The 25,871-nt window shown below is 37.6% G+C and overlaps 3 protein-coding genes across 11 annotated transcripts in view; 1 reads left to right on the top strand and 2 right to left on the bottom strand.

Annotated features, from left to right (window-relative positions):
• Positions 1-20,573, bottom strand: part of WASF1 (WASP family member 1) — a 69,613-nt gene extending 49,040 nt beyond the window's left edge. For 3 of the 8 annotated variants that reach the window (XM_053222382.1, XM_027057104.2, XM_053222384.1), the window contains exon 1: positions 20,024-20,235. The gene's annotated coding sequence lies outside the window, so the exon portion shown is untranslated. Of the gene's footprint in view, positions 1-19,170; positions 19,322-19,547; positions 19,720-20,023; positions 20,236-20,488 lie in introns of those variants that run through there. The other 5 variants (XM_027057105.2, XM_053222383.1, XM_027057110.2 and 2 more) reach the window with 5 other exon arrangements.
• A 118-nt stretch (positions 20,574-20,691) lies between these two features.
• The window catches only part of CDC40 (cell division cycle 40), a 60,063-nt gene continuing 54,883 nt past the window's right edge, over positions 20,692-25,871 (top strand). The window contains exons 1-2 of one of the 2 annotated variants that reach the window (XM_053222380.1): positions 20,692-20,821; positions 20,974-21,220. In XM_053222380.1, coding sequence (XP_053078355.1) covers positions 21,032-21,220 — 189 coding nt within the window. In that variant the 5' untranslated portion in view covers positions 20,692-20,821; positions 20,974-21,031. Of the gene's footprint in view, positions 20,822-20,951; positions 21,221-25,871 lie in introns of those variants that run through there. The other variant, XM_027057103.2, reaches the window with a different exon arrangement.
• METTL24 (methyltransferase like 24) overlaps positions 22,901-25,871 on the bottom strand; it is a 167,940-nt gene continuing 164,969 nt past the window's right edge. Inside the window, exon 6 of the mRNA XM_027057116.2 lies at positions 22,901-23,683. Within this exon, the coding sequence (XP_026912917.1) occupies positions 23,657-23,683 (27 nt within the window). The 3' untranslated portion in view covers positions 22,901-23,656. The remainder of the gene's footprint in view (positions 23,684-25,871) is intronic.

Below are 25,871 nucleotides of genomic sequence, written 5' to 3'. Positions count from 1 at the left end.
AGGCGTTAAACTAGTAGTAAAGTATCAGTACACAGAGGGGATTTACAGCACTAAAATGTCTTTATTAGAAAAGAAGAAAAGTCCCAAATGAATGGTCTCAACTATATTCACCTCAAGAAAACTAGAAAAAATAGAGCAAATTAACTTCAAAGTAGCAAAAAAGAAGAAATAATAAAGATTAGAGAAGTCAATGGAACAGAAAACAGAAAAGTAATGGAGGAAAAAAAAAAAATGAAACCACAAGCTGGTTCTTTGAGAACATCAATAAAACTGATAAACCACTAGCCAGACTGATCAGGGAAGAAAAAACAAGATACAAATTGCCAATATCCAGAATCAGTGGTGTGATAACAACTCTTATCTATAGATTCTACAGATATTAAAGAATAGTTAGGGAGGGATGCCTGCTGGCTCAGTCAGAAGAACATGTGACTCTTGATCTCAGGGTTGAGAGTTCGAGCTCCACATTGGGTGCAGAGATTACTTAAATATATATATTTTAAAAAAGAATAGTTAGGGAATATTATAAACAACTTATCCCAATAAATCAACATCTTCAGTGAAATGAACAAATTCCTTGAAAGACACTGCTACTAAGGCTCACTGAAGAAGTAAGTAACCTACATAGCCTATTGAAAAACAGAAACACTATTGAATGATTTATACTACTGGACTTCAATACTTATAAAAATAATCCCACATATATGTAGTCAATTTTTCACATAAAAAAAAAAAAGCTTTGATCTTTACCTCATACCATGCATAAATAGGTCATAGAGCTAAATGTAGAATATAAACTGATAAAACTTCTTAGAAAAAAACAAAATCTTTGTGACCTTGGGTTAGGTAAAGATTTCTTAGATATAACACCAAAAGTACAATCCATAAAGTGAAAGCTATTAAATTGGAATACATCAAAATTAAGAACTTCTGCTCTTTGAAAGACACTGTTAAGACAATGAAGAAACAGGGGCGCCTGGGTGGCTCAGTCAGTTAAGCGTCCAACTTCAGCTCAGGTCATGATCTCATGGTTCGTGAGTTTGAGCCCCGCATTGGGCTCTGTGCTGACAGCCAAGAGCCTGGAGCCTGCTTCAAATTCTGTGTCTGCCTCTCTTCCTGCCCCTCCCCTTCTTGCCCTCTGTCTCTCTCAAAAATAAATAAACATTAAAAAAAAAACTAAAAAAAAAAAAGAGAGAATGAAGAAACAGCCCACAGGTCAAGAGAAAATATTTGCAAATCTACTGTCTGATAAAGCACATGTATCCAGAATTAAAAAAAAAAGAAAAAAGAAAAAAAACCTCTTCAAATTCAATTAGAAAATAAGCCAATAGATAAATGGCCAAAGATTTGAACAGATACTTTACAAAAGAAAATATATAAATGGCATATGAAAACATGATCAAGATCGTTACTCATTAGGGAAATGCAAATTTAAGCCATAATGAGATACCACTACAAACCTATTAGAATGACTAAAATCAGAATGGTGAGGGGACACCTGGGTGGCTCAGTCGGTTAAGCATCCGACTTTGGCTCATATCATGACCTCACACTTTGTGGGTTTGAGCCCCACATAGGGCTCTGTGCTGATAGGCTCTGAGCCTGGAGCTTGCTTCAGATTTTGTGTCTCCCCCTCTGTCTGACCCTCCCCCGCTTGCCCTCTCTCTCAAAAACTAATAAAACATTTAAAAATTTTTCAAAAGTAAATAGAATGGTGAGGATGTAGAGCAACTGAACTCATAACTTGCTCGTAGAAATATAAAATGGCACAATCACTTTGAAAAACACTTTGGCACCTTCTTATAAAGATAAACAAATGCCTATTATATGACCCAGCCATTCCACTTCCATCTATTTACTCAAGGGAAATGAAAGCATATGTCTAAACAATGACTATTTGCAATAGCTCAAACCTGAAAACAACCCAAATGTCCATCAACAGATGAATGAATAACAAACTGCTATATGGAATACTGTTCATACAATAAAATAGCATTCAGAAATAAAATGAACTAATAATTATGGATGAAACAACATGGGTGAATCTTAAAATCATTATGCGGACTGAAAAGAGCCAAACAAAAAAGAACATATACTATATGATTCCATTCCTATAAAGTTCCAGAAAATGCAAGCTAACCTATAGTGACAGAAAATAGATCAGTGGTTGCCTGGGGTGGGGGTGGGGGTGGGTGGGGTTGGAGAGGTTGGTGGAAGGAGCAGGGAGAGGTAGGATGCAGAAATTACAAAGGAAGACTAGTAAACTTGGGGGGATTCATTATCTTGACATGATAGTTTCAGGAAAGCATCCTTAAGTCAAAATTTATCCAACTGTGCAATTTATTTTATGTCAATTACATTTCAATAAAGCTATCAAACATCCATTTAATCAAATAGCATTATTTATTCAATAGAGTCAATACTCATGTCATGCTATAAAATGCTTATTTCCTACCACTTATAAACAAAACAATTGATGATTTAAACTTATGATAGTAATATTAGACATCAATGTGCAAGAGAACACTGTCAAAAATTTTTCTGGAAACATGCAAGCAAAAAATTTTGAAGGCTAATGGATTAAAACATAGTGCAAATTCAGACAAGCTCAGGTAGATGAAGGAGCTTTGCTATCTTCTCTCCACATGCCAATCCTATTCTTGACTTGAAAATAAATATAGTAGTCACAATGGAAAACTGGGAAGTGTGCAACTTTAACAATTTCCATCCCATCACTAAAAATAATCCACAGCTATAAAATAGAAGATGAGCTGGATGACTATGTAATTTTCCTATTTCAAAGTCAAATATTTCTCCACAGAAACCATTTCACATGGCAAAGTTCCAGACCAGTCCCCAAATCCTATTTAAGCAGTAGGGATTAATTATCCTCTCTTTCTTCCGCATCACTGTTTTCCCCTCTACTAGATCACTGCCATCAACATAGAGACATGCTATAATTTCATCCTTCTTAAAAAAAAAAAAAAAAAAACACATCAAAAACAGAAACAAATCTTTCTTGGTCCCAAACTCTCCATGGAGCAAACTTACCAACCCTGCGCCCTTCCCCCCATTTCTTCCCCCCCACTCCTTTATGGCAATATTCATTGAATGAGGTCTCTGATTCTCTCCTCTAATTCTCACTTAAATCTGTCTCATAAAGGTTTTTATTCCCAGCATTGTACCAAACCATCTCACCATGGCTGTTTTTTCTAACCAGAAGTTAATTCTCAGGCCTTGTCTCACTCAACCTCTTAACTACATCTGAGACAGTTGTTCACTCCTTGAAAATATTTTTTTTTTTTAACGTTTATTTATTTTTGAGACAGAGAGAGACAGAGCATGAACGGGGGAGGGTCAGAGAGAGGGAGACACAAAATCCGAAACAGGCTCCAGGCTCCGAGCTGTCAGCACAGAGCCCGACGCGGGGCTCGAACTCACAGACCGCGAGATCGTGACCTGAGCCGAAGTGGGACGCTTAGCCGACTGAGCCACCCAGGCGCCCCTGAAAATACTTTCTTAATCTGGCTTTCAGAAGACCTCAAGTTCCTGGTTTTCTTCCTACCACCTTCTCCTCATTTTCTGTATGTCTAAATCTTAGAGTACTCCAAGCAGGACTTAGTCCTTGGATCTTTTTTTCTTATTTTTAGTTATACTCACTCCATTAATGATTTCATATCAAATTCTCTTAAAGTGAGATATATCTATATCTAACTTGGAGAATTTATATGCTTTACTGTCATCCTCAAATAGAATCAACTATAGATAATTTTACCATTATCTGGGGACACAGCTGCAGACGAAAACAGATTCAAATAGAAATAAAAAAGTTACGTAAAGTAAGTAACTTAATTTTCAATAAATCGTCACCATCTTTCTTTAAGTTCAATATGACTGGTTAGGGAGTTACTTTAAAATTAAAAATACTAAAAAATTAATGAGTACTAAAACAAATACTTAGTGTTTAGTCATTTATTACATTAAAAACATTTAAATACCACACTAAATATTTCATAAAAAAACATAAATCATGGCCTTATCTACAGTCCTAGTCCTGTGGTCTATAACAGTAACAACGTATATTAATAGAAACTTCTCAAAAGCCCTTTTATAACAATCATTTCATTTTACCCTACAAAAGACTCCACAAGGATATTATAGTAAATACTGTTTTTGTTTTTTTTAAATTTTTTTTTCAACATTTTTTATTTATTTTTGGAACACAGAGAGACAGAGCATGAACGGGGGAGGGGCAGAGAGAGAGAGGGAGACACAGAATCGGAAACAGGCTCCAGGCTCTGAGCCATCAGCCCAGACCCGACGCGGGGCTCGAACCCACGGACCGCGAGATCGTGACCTGGCTGAAGTCGGACGCTTAGCCGACTGCGCCACCCAGGCGCCCCTAGTAAATACTGTTTTAACCAGCAGTTTCTGCTCCTAACATGATCTCTCATATAACAGTAAGACTTTTAATGAGTGAATTTAATGAATTTAAAATTAGTTGGAGAATCATAAATCCATCACTACTACAAGGAATATATATTAAAATTCATGTTCAACTGATGACAGGTCATTAATGTCATCTTTCTGTATTTAGTATAGCATTAGAAAAAAAGAAACTTACATTATCTTTTTAATGCTAACGAATGAAACTAAGTCCTTTATATACAAATCGGTAAAGAGACATGTTTTATTTCATTTACTTCCACCACTAGACTGACCATGAAAATGATGATTTTTATGACATTAACACTGATCTACTATACATAAGGTATACAGATGTTGGCTGCCTCTATCACAGTGAAAAAAGATTTATTACTGCAAGCAAGAAAAAGAATACATTTATAATTGAACACTCACTAGTAATCCATGACCCCTTTCCTCCCTTGAAGAGTCCCACCTCAAATGACACAGCATGTACTTTTGCCAACCCCAAATCAAGTGATAGAAGCATAAAGATTAGAATAAGGCTTTTCAAAGTATACCCCACTTCTCTTGAGGGCTCCACTGTCATTACTTCCAGACCTGAGGACTGAGGAGTTAGCATCTTCCCTTCTACTAAATACATCAAGTGTCTGTGTACAGATTCTTACACAGTTCTACCTCAAAGACCTCCGTATCTGAAATGTTCCTTTCTGATTTAAACATTTTATCCTACCCCTTCAATTCATTATAAAAAATTTTGTCCTTATCAAAGTCCTTGTAATCATTTCATTCTCCTCTATTTTCAAAACCATCAACATACTTCTGGGTTTGCTTCCCCTCCTACGTCACTAGCATTTCATATTCCTCTTCAAAGAAGAAGGGCCCCGGCCTACAACACCTTATACCTCCTGGTCCCAATAGAACAGTCATATCAGAATGCAACACAGTATTATCCTTTCTGATCACACTTTCACCATCCTCTTCTAGTTCTCCTTTTAATTCCCACCTTGTAAATACTAAGTCAGGAGTCAACAGTTTTGTTACACCCCATTCTTTCTACACTCTCTTCTTCATAAATCCATCTATTTTCAAATCTTGAACTATCACCCCAGAATTACTTACACAAACAACCCCAACATCCCTATAAATATTTAGTCTTGTGCTATCAGTCTGCCAGACAACACAAGAATGTCTCATTAACCAAAATTCAACACATCCAAATTCAAATTCATCATCCATGACTCCCCCAAAAGAAAATTTACTCATGCTTTGGATTTCTCTATTTCTAGTAACAGCACCAAATCACTTAGAATTTGAGATCATCTTTAAATTAAAGCTAAGTACTGGATTCCTTACTAATCAATTCACTAATCTTTTGATTGTATGTGAATTACTGGTAAAATAACTGGTAATATAACAAGTCATATTCATTTAATTATGGTACACTAATACAGTAAGCTATTTTTACTCTGTGCATTGCGTGAACTCTGGAACCAGTCTCTCCAGTTTTGCTACCCAACAAGTAATCAAAATAATTCGTTTCCCCCCTATATCTAGAGGAATCTTGAGTCCGGGGTAAGCATAAGCATTGCTTATGAGACTAAGCAATTAAATTTGGCCTGGTACTGATTTTGTAGCAGTCTATGCTTAACTTAGTTTGTACTTCATAAAAATTAGGACCTCACATTTTCACAGGGTTGTTGTGAGGATTATATCACATCTGCCTTGTACAGTACCTAGCGTATAATAAGGGCTCAAAAAATGGTACTACTGTTATTAATGGTGTCACTATTAAGTCAGGAGCAGTATGGCCACGCGGGAAGCCATTCTGTTTCTCCAGGGGACTGCTTATAGCACACATTTGTTACAGTGTTATTTTAAATCCTAAATTTTCTAGAACAATTCCAATTTTGATTCCTGTATTATAATAGTTCTTTTAAACCTTTCAAAGTTCTAATATTTTATCATCTAAACTCCTTCAGCCTGCCTTTCATCCCAGAAGTTAGCCTAAAAATTCTTAGATGGTGTGATGGTAACCATACCTTTGGTTCCCATGTTATCCAACAAAATCAAAACTGCAGAAATATTTAAAACTTACACCTTAAGTAAACACCTGAGAATTCTAGGCAAAGAGGAAGCCCCAGTCTCTGTACTAAATTTATGCATTTTTCTTTTAAAAACTATTCTATCTCAGGCATCTGGGTGGCTCTGTTGGGGAAGCGTCCGACTCTTGTTTCAGCTCAGGTCATGATCTCCTGGTTCGTGGATTTGGCATTCTCTCGAGCTCCGTGCTGGCAGTGCAGAGCTTGCCTGGGATTCTCTCTCTCTTCCTCTCTGTCTGCCCCCCTGCTTGTGTGATGAATAAACTTAAAAACAAACAAACATTATATCTCACTTTACTTCATTCAGGTCTGTACCCCCTTCACTCTAACAACTCTATTTTAAGTAGCGGCTCCTCCTTTCTATATCTATGCCCTGCTTTATTTTTCTTCATAGCACTTATTGCTACCTATCATTATATTAGATTGGTATTTGTTTATCGCTTATCTCCCCCACTAGAATGTAAACCCCATATGAGTGAGCATTTGTTTTGTTCTTCACTGAATACTCAGCATTTAGCAGAATCTGGCACACAACAGCTGCTCAATAAATATTAATTAATTAATTCATTCATTCATGGAAAGGCCAAGACCCTCCTATGTTGTATAATCTCATCTGGTTTCCTAGAATGCAGTAGATCAGAAGCAACAATTTAGAGGGGGAAAGTGCTAGAAGCAGGCATGTAAATATTGACAGAGAAATATAAAGTTCCAAGTACCAATCACAATAATGTTGGCCAGCAATGCAGGATAACTTGTTACATGGATAAATAATGCTATATCCTCTAATAACCAACATCTTTGTATTACAACAAAGTATAATAATAGTCAGTTTCATAATGAGTCAATTAATCAGTTTAACCCAGAGCATCTATACATATAAGGCTTTGGTAGAGGACAGGGGAATCTTTATCATTTAGAAAAAGTTAAATTACATTCCATATACTTTTTTTTAAGGAAGCAGAGAACTGTATAATACTTTTAGAACTATTCCCATAATAAGTAATTAAAATGCAAATTTTACTTTTATATGGAGAAGCTACAAATTTTTGGAAAAAGACATGTAAATGGACTCTCTAAATTCTCAGTGAAGTTACTTAAAGGAGCCATTACCACTTTTTATAAGTTTAAAAATTAACCTTATTTTCTTTTTTTATGTCAATATTGATCTATAGGTCATCAGATTTGCAAAAGCCTATCCTCATCTTTGTTAAGTGTGTAAGATTTTAAAAATAGATTAGTGCATCTCTTTGTTTAGAACAATTTTATCAATACTGGTAGTTATACTTAACCCAGTATGCCCTTCTCTATAAACCATAAGTTCATTCAGAGATACGATGTAGTTGAAACCCTTAACAAAGGTCCTTCTCTATTGCAAGATTTATGCATACCAAGTTACTGACTTTCAAACATTAATGTATATACCAGTCACCCAGGAAGCTTGTTAAACTGACTCAGTACTTTCTGATTCAGCAGATATGGAGTGGGCCTAATATCTAATATTCTGCATTTCTAACAAGCTCTCATATGGTACTGACACTATGGGTCCGCATTTTTGAGTATCAGTCACTAAATACTATGTTACCTCAGAAATCACTAAGTCACTTGGAAAATAATATTGGAATAAGTGCAATATCTAAATTCTATCTGATTAACAGTTTTATCAAGTGTTTTAGAAATATAGTAAGTGCCTGCCCAATTGCAGAGCTATATAAAAATGGCTTTGCTTATTTTTCTTAGTTCTTATCTTCATAAAACCTAATGTATTCCAGCATAAGTTAAACAATATTCCCTATCAACATATTATTTCATCAATTAAGTTTTTAAGGTGTGCTTGTTACTTAGCTATCTCCTTCAGAATCAACTGTCCTCTCTCAGAATTATCAATAAATCATACCTTCTTTCAAAACACTGTACTATACAGCCTGGTCTCAAGCTAGTTCATTACCAAGGTGCTTGATTATTTATTAAACCTCATAATGTATATCACAACTTAATATACCTTAGTTACCTAACTTTTTAACAAAAATTTTTACGTTTATTTTTGAGAGAGAAGGAGGCAGAGTGCAAGTGGGGGAAGGGCAGAAAGAGAAAGAGAGAGAGAGAGACAGAATCCAAAGTAGGCTCCAGGCTCTGAGCCATCAGCACAGAGCCCGACACAGGGCTTGAACTCACAAACTGAGAGATCATGACCTGAGCTGAAGTCGGACACTTAACCAACTGAGCCACCCAGGCACCCCGTAAGTTACCTAACTTTTATATAGTCTTTTATAGTTCACAAATACCTTTTAATATATCACTTAATCCTTATAACAACTCTTCCAGGTGGTAGTTATCATTCACATTTTACAAATGAGGAAACTGATAAGTAAAATGATCCAATATTAAATAAGTGAAAGCACTAAAAATTAACTCCAGTCTTCTGGCTTAAATACAGTCAATTCCTGATTAATCTCTGGGTAATTATGTGGGGAGATATAGATAACTGGAACATAGCCATTAAAATCAAAATTGCAGTTTATTCAAGGAGAGTTATTAGAGTATAGCTTGCCATATAAAAGACTAACAGTAGGGAACAAGTAAAATAAACTTTGGTATATCCATATAGTGGAATACTATGGAGTTGTTTTTAATATATGGTTACTTCCAGATTCCACTCCAACATGTAAACAGCTTGGAAGTCATCATTCTTCTCTCACAACAAAATAAAAGTTGAACAAACTGGAAGCTAATGGACTTTTCTTTGATCCTTGAGATACTGAGGTCAGAGGACAAACTATCATCCAAGAAATCAGAATGACTAATACAGAGAATACAGATTAACTAACTGAAGATGAAAGCACAGAAGCCAGGGACTGATATGAACACTTAAATGGTAACTTGAACAAGTTGCTGGAGGCTGACTGTGGTCTAGCTTGAGAGTTTAAAACTCCTGGGGAGCCCAAGGGTCTAGTCTGAGAACGGCTGCTACACTTTCTCAGTTTTATGCCCCACAAGGTTCTCAAGGAGAAAAATCAGAGAAAAATCTTCTGCTTGGCTGGGGGAAGGAAAACAATAACCAGTTGAAACAAGTTGAAACAAGTCCAGAGAATTCTCCATAAGAAAAGGTTATCTAGTAAAGGAAAAGACTTCATCAGAGCCTTGTTCAACTTTGGAGAAATGAAAACTGCCCAGTTCCTACTCACTCTAGACTTCTGGCATACCTACATTGGAGGGGGCGGGGGAAGAAGAGAAACTGAGAAGCACTTGTGGAGGTCCAGACCAAATAAAGACTAATATCTAAGCATAGAATTATACGGGTGCCTGGCTGGCTCAGTTGGTAGAGCATGTGACTCTTGATCTTGGGGTTGTAGGTTCGAGCTCCAGGTTGGATGTGGAGATTATTTAAGAATAAAATGTAAAAAAAAAAAAAAGAAGAAAAAAGAAAAGCTAGGGGTGCCTAGGTGGCTCAGTCGGCTGAATGTCTCACTTTGGCTCAGGTCATGGTATGGTTTGAATTCAAGCCCCACATCAGGCTCTGTGCTGACAGCTCAGAGCCTGGAGCCTGTTTTGGATTCTGTGTCTCCATCTCTCTCTGCCCCTCTCCCACTCACCTTTCTCCCTCTGTCTCAAAAATAAACAAAGATATAAAAAAAATTAAAACAGGGCTCCTACACAGTAACAGGATTATAGTTGAAAAAAACTGCAAGGCTCAGACACTATTTAAGAAGGTATTTGTAGGGAAACCCAAAGACAACAAGGGAAACAAAAACAAGAACACTAGAGGAAACTAAAACCTCTGAAACCTACAGCTACACCAAACGGTAAACACAGCCTTGTTCCTAGTTAGAGAAATACAAAACCTCATACAAAAGACCTACCTTCTTCAGTTTCTGTTATTCTATGCATTATGTCTGGCTCTCAACAAAAAATTATAAGGTGTGCTAAAAGGAAATGAAAGTATATTCCAAAGTGACAAAGCAAGCATCAGAACCAAATTCATATAGTGCAGATTTTGTAATTATCAGACTGGGAATTTACAAGAACTATGATTACCATACTAAGGGCTCTAATGGACAACATGCACAAATTGATGTATTGTAAACAGAGAGATGGAAACTATGAACCAATAGAAAAGAAACATTAGAAATCAAAAACAGTGTAACAGAAATAAATAATGTCTTTCATATGGTCACTAGTACACTGGACATAGCTGAGGAAAGAATCAATGAGCTTGAAGAAGTATCCGTAGAAACTTCCCAAACATTTAAAATGCAAATAAAAATATAAAAATATAAAAAATAAAATGCGAAGAGAAAAGAGAATGAAGAAAACAGAATATTTAAGAACTGTGGAACAATAAAAGAAGGCATAACATATACGTAAGAAATACCAGAAGAAAGAGAAGAGTAGAGGAAATGTTCGAAGTAATAATGCCTGAGAATTTTCCAAAATTAATGACAGAAGCCAACCATAAATTCATGAAGCTCAGAAAACATCAAGCAAGACATATACCAAAATATCTATACCTAAGCATATAATATTCAAACTACAGAAAACTAAAAACAAAGAGAAAAACATTGAAATAAGTCAGGAAAACACAAAACAAAACACTTTACCTATAGAGAAAAAATGATAAGAATTATGTTGGACTTCTCGTCAGTAACCATGCAAAAAAAAGAAAAAAGCATAGAGTGAAATATTTCAAGTGTTGAAAGAAATAACCATCAACCTAGAATTTTGTTATTAGAGAAATTATCCTTCAAAAATTAAAAAATAAAGACTTTTCTCAGCCAAATAAAAACTGAGGGAATTTGTCACCAGCAGACCTGCCTTGTAAGAAAAAAAGTTCTTTAGAGAAAAAGGTCAGAAACTCTAATCTACATAAAGAAAGAGCCACAGAGAATGGATAAAGAGAAGATAAAAATCTTTATTTTTTTAATCCTCTCTGATTGTATCATATAACTGTTTGTTCAAAGTGGTAATAGCCACAAAGTTCCAGGTAATTATAGCATACAGACAAGCGAAATGAATGGCAGCAATGTTATAAGGGACGGGAGACAGAAATTGGGAATACTCCATTATAAGGTATCTGCAATACCTGTGAAGTAGCACAGTGTTATCTGAAAGTGGACTTAGATTAGTTGTAAACATATACTGCAAACTCTAGGACAACCACTAAAAAACATTTAAAAAATAAGTATAATCAATATATGAGGAGAGGAGAAAAAATGCACCCATATAAAATGCTCAGTTAAAGCCAGAGAAGGCTGAAAAAGATGGGGTGGTGGTGGAAAGAACAGGTGTAATGAATAGAAACATTACAGTATGATAGATATTAATCCACTTATCAATGACAACTTTAAATGTGAATGATTCAAATGCACCAATTAAAAGAGCGTGTTAGAGTGGATGAAAAAAATCCAACTATGTGTTGTCTACAAGATACCACTTTATAGGTAAAGATATATATATATAGATAAAAAGTAAAGGGATGGGGACATGCTAACTCTAATCAAAAGAAAGCAACAGTAGCTATATTAATTATAAACAAAGCAGACTTCTGAGCAAGGGAATTTTCAATGATAAAGAAGGGCATTACATAATATACAGGGGTAAATTCTTCAAGGAGACATAACAACCCTTAATGTATATACATCTAACAACAGAACACCAAAATCTGATAGAACTGCAAGGAGAAATAGATAAATTCACTATTATAGAGACTTCAACACACCTCTGTAAGTAAATGACAGATCCCACAGGCAGAAAATTAGTAAGGATAGGGTTGAACTGAATAACACCATCAATCAACTGGCTCTAATTGACATTTATATAGTACTTCACCCAACAACAGCAGAAACCACATTCTTCTTAAGTTCAGATAGACTATTCACCAAGATAGACCACATTCTGGGCCATAAAATACACCCTCCAAAATTTAAAAGAATAGACATCATAGAATGTATGCTTTCAGACCATAATGGAATTAAAATAGAAAGCAATAGCAGAAAGATAGCTAGAAAATCCCAACATATTTGAGGATTAAACACCACACTTCTAAATAACATATGGGTCAAAGAAGTCTCAAGAGGAATTTTAAAATATTTTGAAGTGAAAATGAAAAAAACACTTTTCAAAATGTGTGGGATCCATCAGAAGTAGTGCTTAGAGGGAAATTTAGAGCACTGAATGCATACATTAGGAAAGAAGAAAGATCTAAAATCAATAATCTCAGGATCCATCTTAAGAAACCATGAAAGAAAAGCATACAAGCCTAAAGCAAGCAGACACAGCAGAAAATAGAATAAAAATAAACAAAACTGCAAACAGGAAATCAACACAGAAAATGAATGAAACCAAATATATCAACAAAATATTTTTGATTGCTAGTCTTCATCCTCAACTAAAATACAAAATGCTTCTTCTGTTCTCTTTTCCTTAACCTTTCTACAATTCTCTGACATCATCTCTAGTACATGTATGTTACAAAATTTATCCTGGCCCAAAAAGATATATAAGACACATAGAAGACAACAGAGTCTAAATAAAGAGTGGAACACAAAAAAAGCTTACTTTCATAGCATAACATGAAAAACTGACAGACTTCACATTTTTGGTAGAAAAATCAAATAAGTTAATCTATGCCCTGACATGCAAGCTTTTTCTTTAAAGTTTTTTTAAATTTATTTTGAGGGGAGGAGGGGCAGAAAGAGAGAGGGAGAGAGAGAATCCCAGAGAGAGAGAGAATCCCAAGTAAGCTCTGCACTGTCAGTGCAGAGCCCGACTTGGGGCTTGAACTCATGAACTGTGAGATCATGACCTGAGCCCAAACCACAAAAGTCTAACGCTAACCAACTGAGCCACCCAGGTGCCTCTTCTTTTTCTTTTCAAATGAATTTCAGTATGGAAACATTAACTTATTACAGTAGACTTGATTAACAGTTACTCAAGACGAAAAAATGGCAGGAAACTGTACCATTGTCAAACATACCCAAAATAAAACACTGCTTGCCATCATCACCTAACAGGTGTCAACCACATCCAACTTCCACCTCCTTAGAATTCCGTCAGAACCATTAGTTTAATATGTAGCACTTTACCAGCACAGGGTAGTAGGAAAAAAGGGATTTTAAAATCTGTGTTCAAATTCTACCTCTAACATTTTTATTAGACATGTGACCCTGTACATATTAATCTATGATGGGTCTTGGGTGGTTGACTGCCAAGTACCAGAAATATAATTCCAACTAGTTTATGGGAAAAAATGGACAACTTATTACAAAGATTTTTTTTATTATTACACTCAGGTGTCTCTTGGAACCCAATCTCAGGACCATGGACAAAGACAGGTGAATACAGTCGGGACTCTGTGCATCTGCTTCTCCTACTCTGTTTATTTAGTTCATATGACAAGAAACAACACCATTAACAGTTCCTGGGTTTTATGTCTTATAGTTTCAGCCACTGGAGAAAAAACAAATTATTCAAACCTCTGGGCACTTAGAACTCAGGAAAAGCTCTGACTGTCCTGGCTCAGTGAAGGTGTCTAGAACTGCACCAACAAAAACAGGCAGGATTGTGACTGATCTCCCAGAGTGATCTTTTTAAAAGACAGATCCAGTACAGTTGTTGACCTGCTTAAAACCCTTCATGGCTTTCCCCAATACACTTAAAATCCAGAGCTCTAACTGAAACAAGACTTAAGTAGGCTTTACATGGTCTGAGTCCTATTTACCTTTACAACTGTACATTAAGCCACAATCCCTCTTTTTCACTATATAGTTGAGCTTTATCTACTCTGGCCTTTTCTTAGTTCTTAGTTGAACCTACCAAGCTCTTTCCTACCTCCAAATTTTTTAACATGTATTCTTGGCATCTTTTCCTTTTTCTCATAGCTAACTTCCACTAATTTTTCCTTAAAGAACCCTCCCTGACTTCCAAGGTAAATCAGGTTCCCTGTTCTTTTCCTTTACAGCACTCGCCACAATTTCTAATTACAGATATGTGTATTTGTTCATTATCTGTCTAACCATACTGTTACCTCTAAGAGACCTGAGACCTGTTTTGCTCTCTATGGTATACTTTTAGCACCTACTTGGTCTTCAATATTATGTGCTGAGTGAATAACTGGTTTAGCATGGGACAAGTGGTATCTCACCAGTAGACTGACCAATTACAGACGAGGGGAAGAGTAGCAGGCAGGCAGAATTACTGTTCCCAAGTTACTAGAATGGTTGCTCCAGAGTAACTTACTGAGGAAAGGGAAGAGAAAGTGGTTCCCAGAGAACCTGTGTTTCTGCTGAGCAGAATAAACCACTTGTTTACTTCCATTAACCTTCTTCCTCCATTAAATTCTAATAGGACTATGGTATTAAGTAAAATAATAAATATAACAGTAGCTATACAGTGACTTGCATATATAGCAAGCATGTAATATCAATTTTTTCCACATGGGAGAACATGTTACATATTATTTTTGAATACTATTAACCTCCAAATATGAATTGAAAACCAACAAAATATTCCACTGTAAATGAGCATTATAACTGTGTTTCATGACCCCTTTTCTCACAGCATCCTGATCTTTCCACCTAAGAGAATCACTTACCTGCTAATCTTTGTATTAACTGTATCCACTCAAATATCCATGTAACTTAAAGAATTCTGGAAACACAAAAATGAAGCAAAGCAAAACAAAACAACCAACCAAAACAATGAAACTGCTTCTGTTCTCAAGGAATTCATAAACTCTATTTTTCACTCTGCTTCCAACCATACCATACCTCTGCTCCTGCCATGCCCAAAGTTCTAGAGCACCCAAAGTAAGACTGAAAGATTTAGCAAATAAAAATGCAAGATATCCCAAACAGTACCTGACAACCCTACTCCCAGGTCATATTCCATCATTTTACCTTCATAAACCCACTCCAAAACCTTAGTTCCAATAATTTTCCTTATTAAAAAAATTTCTGTGGAGATTCACTGGATATGATCATTCTCCCAAGTTTAAATAAAATCTACCTTGACTTTTCTTAAACACTGTCAATAAAAAACAAAGAACAAAGCAAATCATCTTAATTCTGTTTCTTGGTGGTGCTAGGAGTTAAAAAAATAAAGTAGAATAAAAATAAAAGCAGACAAAATAACAAACATTACAAAAAACTCCTTTAAAAACCTAAAAAGTCTTGCTTCCAAGAATAGGCATGACAGAAGATTAAGACTATAATCTTTTCAGGGGCGCCTATGTGGCTCAGTAGGTTAAGCGTCTGACTTTGGCTCAGGTCATGATCTCAGTTTGTGAGTTCGAGCCCCACGTCGGGCTCTCTGCTGACAGCTCAGAGCCTGGAGCCTGCTTTGGATTTCTGTCTCCTTCTCTCCCTGCCCCTCCCCACTTGTGCTCTCTCTGTCTCTCAAAAATAAATAAATGAAAAAAAAATTTTTTAAATGATAAAAAAAAAGACTATAATCTTTTCAGAAGTAGATCTAGAAAGAAGAAATTCCATGAGAGAAGGTATATAAAGCAGGAACATTAGAAAGGAAAAATGAACTCTCAGAAAAAAGTGGTTACACTGAGCACTGAAGTGCCTTTGAATTTTATTTGTAACTGAAAGGCATCTCAGAGAGGTCTATGTCAACCTTCTCCTTTTATAACAGAGAAAACCAAAGACCCTGAAAGGTAAAATGACCTGTCAAACGTCACATAGAAGACCCTAGCTCCTTCTAATTTCTCTCATTCTCTCACCTCTTGCCCCATATAATGTTAAGGCTCACTGAACTGAGGAAGATCCTCTTCTTCACGTCCAGTGGATGTTAGAGGACAAGTTCCTAATAATGTTGTCATGTCTAACACAAGAGAAATGTATTCCTAGCATTTCAAGGAAAAATCCCAAAGAAAAATTATTGTACATAGTGTAGGTATTTTCGATATAGTATTTATCCTAATTATTATTAATATTCTTTAATTCTCTGGTATTATTAGCCTAATCTTATAATCTAAGTATATTATGGGTTGAATTTGGTAGGTTGTCTGTGAATCTAACCACTAAGCATACTGTTTTTGAGAAAGTTCCAAGTTCTAAACCATTTTTCCAAGTTTTAAAATATAGATCTCATGCTAAATTAGGAACCAGCAATACACAAAGACTGAAAATTATAAAGTAAATATGATAAGTTAAAAATACAAGACTCTTTACGTTATAAAAAAACTCCACCTCAGAAGTCATTTATTTTTAAAACTCAGTATTCAGGCACATTTAGCACAGGCTGTAATTTACTTACATCTTTTTAAATAATATTTCACTAAAAAACTGAAGTAAAAAAGAATCAAACACATTTCTATACTCATCTAATTTAGGAAAATAACAACAAAGAACCTTTACTGTACTTTTTCATGTAGTGACCTATAAGAGGTAAGAAAATTAATCATTTTATAAATGAAAGGTTGACCTCATATATATTATGCAGTACTTAGTGCTCTTTCCAAAAATGTGTGGGTAAAGGAATTCTATATGAACAGATAAAGTTCAAAGCACTTTCCAAACATTTTGTCTTTTCTCCTGAGATAAAACTATGTTTCATGAGTTAAAATTTGTTTGATAAATCTATTTTTTAAAATTTCTACTCAGTATATCATATCAATGGATACCCTTCACTCATTCATTTTATTTGTCCAGCAACAACAAAAACAAGTCCCTACTATTTGCTAAACCCTATGCTAGCAATTTTGGATTTATGACAATAAACATTAGCTTAGTTCCTGTCTTCAAGGAAGTTAGAAGAACCTTTAATTAGCTGTGTTTACCCAAGAGACAATGACAGCTGAATTTTAAGTTGGTCATTTGAGAAAACATTAAAAATGTAATCAAATTCATTCTCAAAAAAAAAAACAAACTATACAATAGTAATTTTAATGACATTTCAATAAACTTATCATCTATATGAAGTTTCCCCACTAAGCTCTGGTAAAATACAACTTTGGTAGAAGTCATAATAACATAATATTCTCATAGTAGCTTTCACTATAAAAATAAACTGAGTTAATAATACTCCAATAAGGAAATCAAAAGCTACTAATACCATTTCTTTCATAATGAAAACCAAACACTTGGAAATGGATAGCTTAACCTATTCTGAAAATAAAGCAAAATGTATAATTAAATGTAATATTACAGATTACCACATTATGTCTAAATATGTGTTTATTTACAAGCCTGAATAATAAAACTCTGTATCATACCTTACAAATGATCACAAGTATGTACTATGGATCATGTTATCTGCAAATTTTTCAATAAAAAGGGCCTTAACGTTTTTTGTAAAAATTTTTTTACAAACTTAATTCAAGATTGTATTTGTTTATTACCAAGTCGTATAACTTTTATCATCAATATAAATGATACTTACATTTACAACTATATATAGGTACTAACTATAATGTTTATTAAATTTACAATTATTAAAAATTCTTGATGGATGAGAAACATTTTTCAATTTAGAGCCATACATCTCCAAAGCAAAATTCAATGTAAATCAGCCATTCTGACATGCCATGGAATATCCTGACATTTTTTTCCTTGTTTTACACTGAAATATTTTCATCATCTATCAGCTAAAATATTTAAATTTTCTTTAAAAGCATTATGAAAACATCTTTACTGAATTTATGCATACTACTCAGTGGCATAAATAAGTATTTCCACCATTTGCATATAAGGAAACCAAGGCACAGAGGTGTCCATTTTGTAGATTGCAAGGTCATTTTCTAACCAAGCAACTGATCCTACACCATCAAGTGATATTATATGTGCGCCACTTCCAAAGGACATAAAACAATTACTGTACCTTAAATCAATTGCCTCTGCAATGCCTATGTGCAATTGTTTTATCAAGAGGGTTATGGCAACAAGCTTAAAGGAGAAAAGCTGGAAGGGGAGGATTACAAAAAAAAAAAGGAACACTTATTTTTGGTAGTGAATCATTTATTTTTAAGTAATGAAAGGCAAACAGTTTTTAACATAATAATCAAGTAACCAACAGTTGTTTCTTCTGTTTTCAAAAAATATTTCATCTTTCAGGTAGATCATGCAAAATTGGAGCCTGCCCATCCTCGTAGAAAGAAGTTCGAAAAAAATGAGAAAAATTCTTAACAATTAATACATGATATGGCAAAGACTGAAAAAAAAATTTAGAGAAATTAGCGAATGCTCATTATGGCAGTTAAAACCCCACCTAAAATATTAGATGCTTCCTTTCATTCAACTGAAGGCTATGATTACCAGTAAAATATTCCATTACTGAAAAATAAAGAAATACAAAACTTTTCTCATTCAAAACTTGAATGAGTACTTTATTCAAATATCCGCCATAAATAAAAATACTTTCCTAACAGAAACTTAGATACGGAAAAAACTGTTCCTGAGAGTTCAAAGACAGACTGCATTTGTAATTATGATACAGTGCTATCAACAATTAGAAAGATGAAAGTTACCTATCACATATGTTAAATTTAGGAACATTAGATGGGTTGAATAACCAATAAATTACTGGACAAAAAAATAAGACTTAACTAATAGGTGAATCTAACACCAAAGAAAAAATTAAATCATAATCCAAAGCACACGTTAAACAGAAAAGAATAGGATTAGACTGAGTCGTATTAAAGTACCTAGTCTAGCTGGGGATTAGTTAATTAATCGGCTCTAGGACAGGTTGTGAATGTTCAGGTCAGATGTGCTTTCTTTTCATCATTATTCCAGTTCCTCATCCGCCAAGTGCAAGCAAGAGAAGGCGTCAGAGTACCGAAGCTAGGGGGCATGCTGTAGCAAGGGGAAAAGAAAAATGGGAAAGGTGCAATGGATGCTGCATAGTTGAATAATTATCTGGGTGGCACAATGGGCGAGTCCTGCCGACAACGGAGCTGAGTAAGCGGCTCCCTAACTCTGCCCCAGGCACTCCCCCATTACGAGGCATCAGAGGCGACCGCCCCGCTTCGCCCCTCCACCACCTTTCGGGGGAAGAAAGGGATCCCCGCACTCGCTTTACCTTTATGGCTGTAATATAAAGACGCGCGGCGCAAACACGCACACAAGCCGGCTTTACGGAGCCTCCCGCACGTAGCGCGAGCGGGGGCTTCGCTGCCACCCGGTGCTGCAGCCGCCCCCAAAGCGAGGCGGCATGGGGGTGGCCGACGGGGCAGGGACGCTCAGGCGGTGGCACCCCAGGTAAGACCCGCAGTCTCCCCGCCTAGGGCAGCATCGGGCGGTCCCTGCAACCGAGACCCAGGCGCGCCGGCCAGCCGTCTGCCTCGGCACCCAGCCCGGCAGGCGGGTGGGCGGCCAGAGCTCTGGAAACCCGCGAATGGGGGTGGGGGCCGGCGCGGGGGAGGCGCGCCCATCCCCGTCACCTTTGCCGGGCAAGAGCGCCACACATACCTCCATCCGTTCTGGCCAGTGAGAAAGAGTTCCTCTCCCAGCACCCTGTCCCCACCAAAAAACAATTCCTGAGAGACTCGCGCTCACCGTGAAATCATGGGGGGCTCCTGCCTTACCCCTTCTTCATGCTTCGGCGGCGGCCGCCGGTCCCCTTCTGCTCCCGGGACTCCACCTAGAGCCTCCAGGAGCGACAGGCTCCGGAGTGGAATCCGCTCCGGGCAGCGGCCCAGGCACCGGGCTATTGGGAACGCCGCCTGCGGCGCCCGCCGGTCGCCGGACCCACCGTGTGCTCGACGCGCGAGCGAACAACACCGCGAGCCGCCGCCGCCCCCCACCCGCCCCCTCCCCGCGCGCGACGCTCCACAACTGGGCGCGGAGATCCGCTCCTGAAGCAGGGGGAACCGCTGGACCTCGCCACCTAATCTCCCATCCTTCCCATCAGGAGCTGTTCTCCACCACTCAAGGTCTTCCAATTTAAGATTCTCACTTTCCTCTTCAGCTCCCAGAGCCCAGGTGCAGCCGTGGTGGAAAACTCAGCCTCCGCCCACTCACCCAACAGAGGGAATGAATACGGCTCTCCCCCCCCATTTCCTGAGGCTGTATGGTATTGCCCAATCTCCAATTTGGGGGAAGGGGACTGAGAGAACAGTGCTTGGCCTGGGAGTGAGGGAAGATGATAGCCAATTGAATGAACCATCCATTCAGGGGCGTGGTCAAAGAGAGGCCTGCCCAGTTCGCCCCGCCCCTCTCACCAAACTACACTTCCCATTATGCCTCTTCCACTTCCCGCCGCGCTGAACGCCGGGAGTGTTGGACCTCGTGACCTCAGGGTATTTCGGAACTCGTAGTCTTCAATCCAGCCGAATAGGTCCTGAAAGTTATAAGGTATCACAATTCTCTCTACTTCCCTAGATAAACATTTTCGTATTCTGCGTTCTCTTATATTTATTCAAATACTAATTGATTATAGCTTAAAGACGTCGTAAATGAACTCTTAGCAAAGGAAGTAAGTAATGTGTGTCATGCTAATCTGTCAGGACCTGGAAGCCGCTTCTTCCGCCGGGGCCTGGTCTCCGCAGAGGATCGGTTGCAGTCATGTCGGCTGCGATTGCATCTTTGGCTGCGTCCTATGGTTCGGGTTCAGGGTCCGAATCGGACTCGGACAGTGAGGGTGGACGGTGTTCACTGCCAGCTTCCGACTCCCTCATGCACTTGACTAAATCAGCTTCGGCCAAGCCGTCTCTGGCAGTGGCGGTGGACTCGGCTCCGGAGGTGGCAGTTAAGGTAAGCGCTGTGGCCACTGATGCAGTGCGGGACTTTGCTTCTGCTCCAAAATTCGGCAGTCGCTTGTTAGGCTCCGGGTTACCGCTGCCTCAGTGCTGAGATACAAGTTGCTAACGCTCGGGTCTCTTCTCCTTACATGCATCTTCCTTGGGAGAAGCCGGAACTTGAAAGTTCAGGACAGTTCTCCACTGCTCCCCGCTGTCTTCTCCTTCCATCGAGCCAGTGGGAAGGGCGAGGGGGAGGTGGTGAAACTTTCATTTATTATGATTAGGATGTGGCCTGTGTAGAGCAGGTGTAAAACAGACACTTCCCAAACCAGACTATGTACTCTGACTTGAAGAGAGCAGTGTCCCGGCCTTGGTTTGTTTTGAAGTTAGAACTAGATTCTGGTTACGGCTCCACCACTTCTGCGAACTTCGGCAAGTTATACAACCTCCTGTGTTTCATTACCTGTGCAATAGAGATTATTTTTAAAGTATGTATCTGTGTGAGGGTTTTATGTAAGTGAAATGATACAAATGTAGCTTATAGCGCAGACTCTGGTATCTAATAAAAGTGCAATAATGTTAGTTTAGCCCTTGTGATTATATATGTCAGTACAGCAAGAAAAGGCCTTGGGTTTAAGAAACAGCGTGCTTGATCCCAGTTGAGAAGGGTGATAGAGGGAGAAAACGGATTGTATAGCTCATTCAGCTAATATTTACGGAAGACGTGTTATTTGCCAGGAACTACTCTAGGGGCTGAAGACACAGAGGCCAAGGAGCCAGACATCTTTGCCATCATGATGCATACATGCTAGTGGAAGAGACAGCCAATGAAATGTGAGCAAGTAAAGCGGTTGCAGATTCAATTGAGTACTATGAATGGAAAAAAAAAAAAGTTCCGTGATAGAGAATTAAGTAGGAGTATGACTTCCATAGATGAGTCAGGGAAGTCTTCTCTGTAAAAGCAGCTTTGAAGAAGAAGCCAGCCATGTGCAAGATAAGGCAAGAGTTTCCAGACAAAGGAAACTTTGCAAGAAAGTTAAAGCAAACAAAGCAAGTTTTGAGATGACAAGGAGCTTAGTGTGTTTGAAGATCCGAGGAAAGGTTGGCATGTCTAGAACCAGGGAAAAACACCTGCCAATTGGTAATATAGGCCCAGTAGAGCCTAATGGGGGTGACCAGAAGCTCAAGATGTGCTGGTGGGAGGCAGTATACAAAAACTGCTTTGCATGTAAGATGTTTCCTATACAATCGTCAAAACAATTTGTTGTATATCAGAAAATAATAAAACATGTATGCTAATTATACTTCAATTAAAAAAAAAAAATCAAACCAAGAAAAAGATGTTCCCAAGTCTAGTGTTACAATTTTAAGTCTTTTGCAAACTTTCACGAATTTTACTTTTTATTAATAAAGTGGTATGAAAGAATGCTTAGAATCCTATCTTTATAACAAAACAAACTCCCCAAACTTGTATCACTCCAGCAACCTCCTGAGTCCTCATTCTTTTCACAGCTTAACTTTTTCGAGCTCTCACTTCATCTCATTTTCTCCTCAAGCCAGTGCAACCTAGCCCTGGCCTCTTGGGAAACTACCTACTCTCCCTGAGAAAGGTGAGAACGTGTCAGGTTCTGCTGTCTGACTTGAATATCTGCATCAAATGACACTATTCTTGTTTCCCAAAAGTTGCTTTCCCTCTGGCTTCCATAAGGCCATCCTCAGTCTTCTGATCCCCTGTTCTTCTGTCCTCCCTTGTGCATTGGGGTTTCCTGGGACCCGGCCCTTAGTCCCCCTTGCACGCCTCATACTCTCTCATGCCTTCAACTTGAGTCTGTGCTTCTGATGACTCACAGGTGAACACTGTGAAGTGAAAGGCTCTGGAATCAAGACTATCAGGATTCAAATCCTGCCTACAGCACTTACCCAAATGGTGACCTTGGGTAACTTGGATAAGTAACTTGGATAAGTTACTTTAAGTGCTCTGTGCCTAGGGTTTTTTCTTATCTGTAAAGTCGGGATGACATTAATACCTGTCTCGAAGATAGGCTTGTCACAAAGCACATTAAGCACTTATAATAGTGTCAGACACACCGTCCTTATTATTTCCAATTCTAACCTCTTTGCTAGCTCCAGAACTGTTACACTTCTTACTCAGGATGGTACTCAGGCACCTCCAATCCAATGTGCTGAAAAATTAACAATTTTTCTTCCCCCTCAAGATCCACCTCACCTGTTTTTCCCATTTTGGTTAATGATCTCCCAACCCCCGTATTAGTCCAAGCCAAAAACAGAAGCGTCTTCCTTTTCCTTCTTCCTCAGCCCCTGAAGCTTGTCATTCAGAGAGTTGTAACGTTCCTCAAATTAATTTCTTCCTCTCCACTTTCACTGATACAGCCTTACTTTATATCTTCTTTACTCCTCCCAGGAGTCATTCTTGATGTTCCTTTCTCTTTCAACCGCTACTCTTGGGTGGTGGGTCCTATCATTGTGACACAATGACAGTTGTCAAATATTTTATTTCAGATTCTTATCATTTCTATCTAATGCAAGACAATTATAATAACCCTCTAACTGGTCTTTCTACTTTTTCCTTCTTGTTTCCTAGTTCCGTATCCCATTCTTTCCTTCACAGTGTGCCCAGAGTCATCTTTGTAAATTCCAGTGTTGTACCACTTCTCTGCCCAAAGATACCATGTTGCTACTGGATAATTTCCAAGTTCCTGTGTAACATGAGGCCTGCCGTTTTCCCATGCTGAACTCTCTATAAAGCCCCAAAGCCTTTTTTTTTTTTTTTCCTTTCTAGATTTTTTGGCCATACAAGTCTCTCTGCTTGGAAATCTCTTTCCTCATGCCTTGTGCTCCCTCCGCCTCCAAATTCTGTCCTTCAGTCTCAGCGCACACGTTCCCTCCTCTGTCCAAGCAGCCCCCTTTGTACCTCAGTCGTAGCACTTGCTGCATTGCTGTGACTTGTTCACTTTTTCTTTACCCTGGACTATTGTCAGACCCTAGGGACCAGACATGGTTGTGTCTATTTTCATGTCTCCTATGCCTAGTATACAAGATTAAGGGAAATATATTTGGTGAGAGAATGAATGAAAGAGTACGTGAAAAAGAAAGTCTTGAGAAAGCATGTACATCGAGAATCAATGTACACTTATTGGGTGGGGGTGATGGAATGTCTCTAGAACTCACTTAGTTCAATCAACTCAAGTGTGAAGTAAAATAATCTGGGAAGAGAGGTCACATAAAGCACCAGAGGTCCATTAGAAGCAGAGCACACAACTGGGGCTACACCCCCCCAGTTGATGAAGGTTCTATGATGAGAGAATAAGGGACATTAATTATCATTTGTTTGTGAACCAACACTTGTATGCAAAACAAACAAAACCTTACACATAGTAAATGTAATGATAGAGAAATGACCAAGGGAGGAGATGTGAAACATGCAGATATGATCATCTGTATTTGACTATTGTGACGAATCGCAAGCATTTTGACAAGATTATAAACGTACTCTGTTTTTAATATTCCATTTCCCTGAACACTAATGAGATTGAACATCTTTTCATATATGTTATTGGCGATTAGACTTTTTTTTCTTTTTGAAGTGACTTGGGTTGTCTTTTGACTTGTAGGAGATCTTTGTATATCTGCCTAATATCCTTTGTCAGTTATATGTACTGCAGATATCTTTTCTGGCTTGTGGCTTGTCTCCTCACTTCCTTCACTGTCATGATAAATAGTTGTTTACTTGTCTAGTCTTATCAAGTTAGTCTTTTATGAATTGTGTTTCTTGTTTGAGAAATCCTTTCTTAATCCCAAAGTCATAAGAATTTTCTATTTTGTTTTTTGAAAGCACTAGATTTTTGCTTTTTACATTTAAGTCATAAATCCACAGGGATTTAATTATTGTGTATGGTGTGAACATTTTTAATAATATGGCTTGATCTCTGGTGAGGCTATTCCTCTAACCCCTTTTTGTTGTAGTTATTCAAGAATGTCATGGCTATTCTTGGCCCCTGTAATTCTAAATACAGTTTAGAATTGATTTGTAGAGTTTTACTAACACCCAGGTAGGGTTTTGTTTGATTACATTGAACCACAGATCAATTTGGAGACAATATTCTATCTATTTGTTTAGGTTTTCTTTAGATTTTTAATTTCTTCCAAAGTTTATAATTTTCTCCATAAGTATCTTGCATAGTTTTGCTGAAGGTATTTCTAGGTGTGTCATGTTTTTATGCAATATATTCATAAATAGCATTATTTTTTATTTATTTAATTTTTTTTACTGATCTCACTACTTACATAGTCCTATGGTCCTATCAGATGTAAATACGACAGTATTTTTTTCCTTCTTTGAATCTCTCTCTCTTTTTTTTTTTTTTGCCATGCTTGCTAAGATTTCCAGAAGGATCAAAAGTAAGATAGAAAAAGCATATATTGAGCAAAGGGGTATCTGGGTGGCTCAATAGATTAAGCATCTGACTCGATCTCAGCTCAGGTCTTGATCTCAGGGTTGTGAGTTCAAGCCCCCTGTTGGGCTTCATGCTGGGTGTGGATCCTGCCTGAAAAAGATACATACGTGTGTGTGTGTGTGTGTGTATCTTTATATAAAAGATACACACACACACACACACACACACACACATACATGGACCAAAATA

The sequence above is a fragment of the Acinonyx jubatus genome, chromosome B2 (assembly GCF_027475565.1).
Source record: "Acinonyx jubatus isolate Ajub_Pintada_27869175 chromosome B2, VMU_Ajub_asm_v1.0, whole genome shotgun sequence".
Taxonomy (NCBI): Eukaryota; Metazoa; Chordata; class Mammalia; order Carnivora; family Felidae; genus Acinonyx; species Acinonyx jubatus.
The sequence above is the reverse complement of the archived record's forward strand: the minus strand, read 5'-3'. Positions and strand labels throughout refer to the sequence as shown.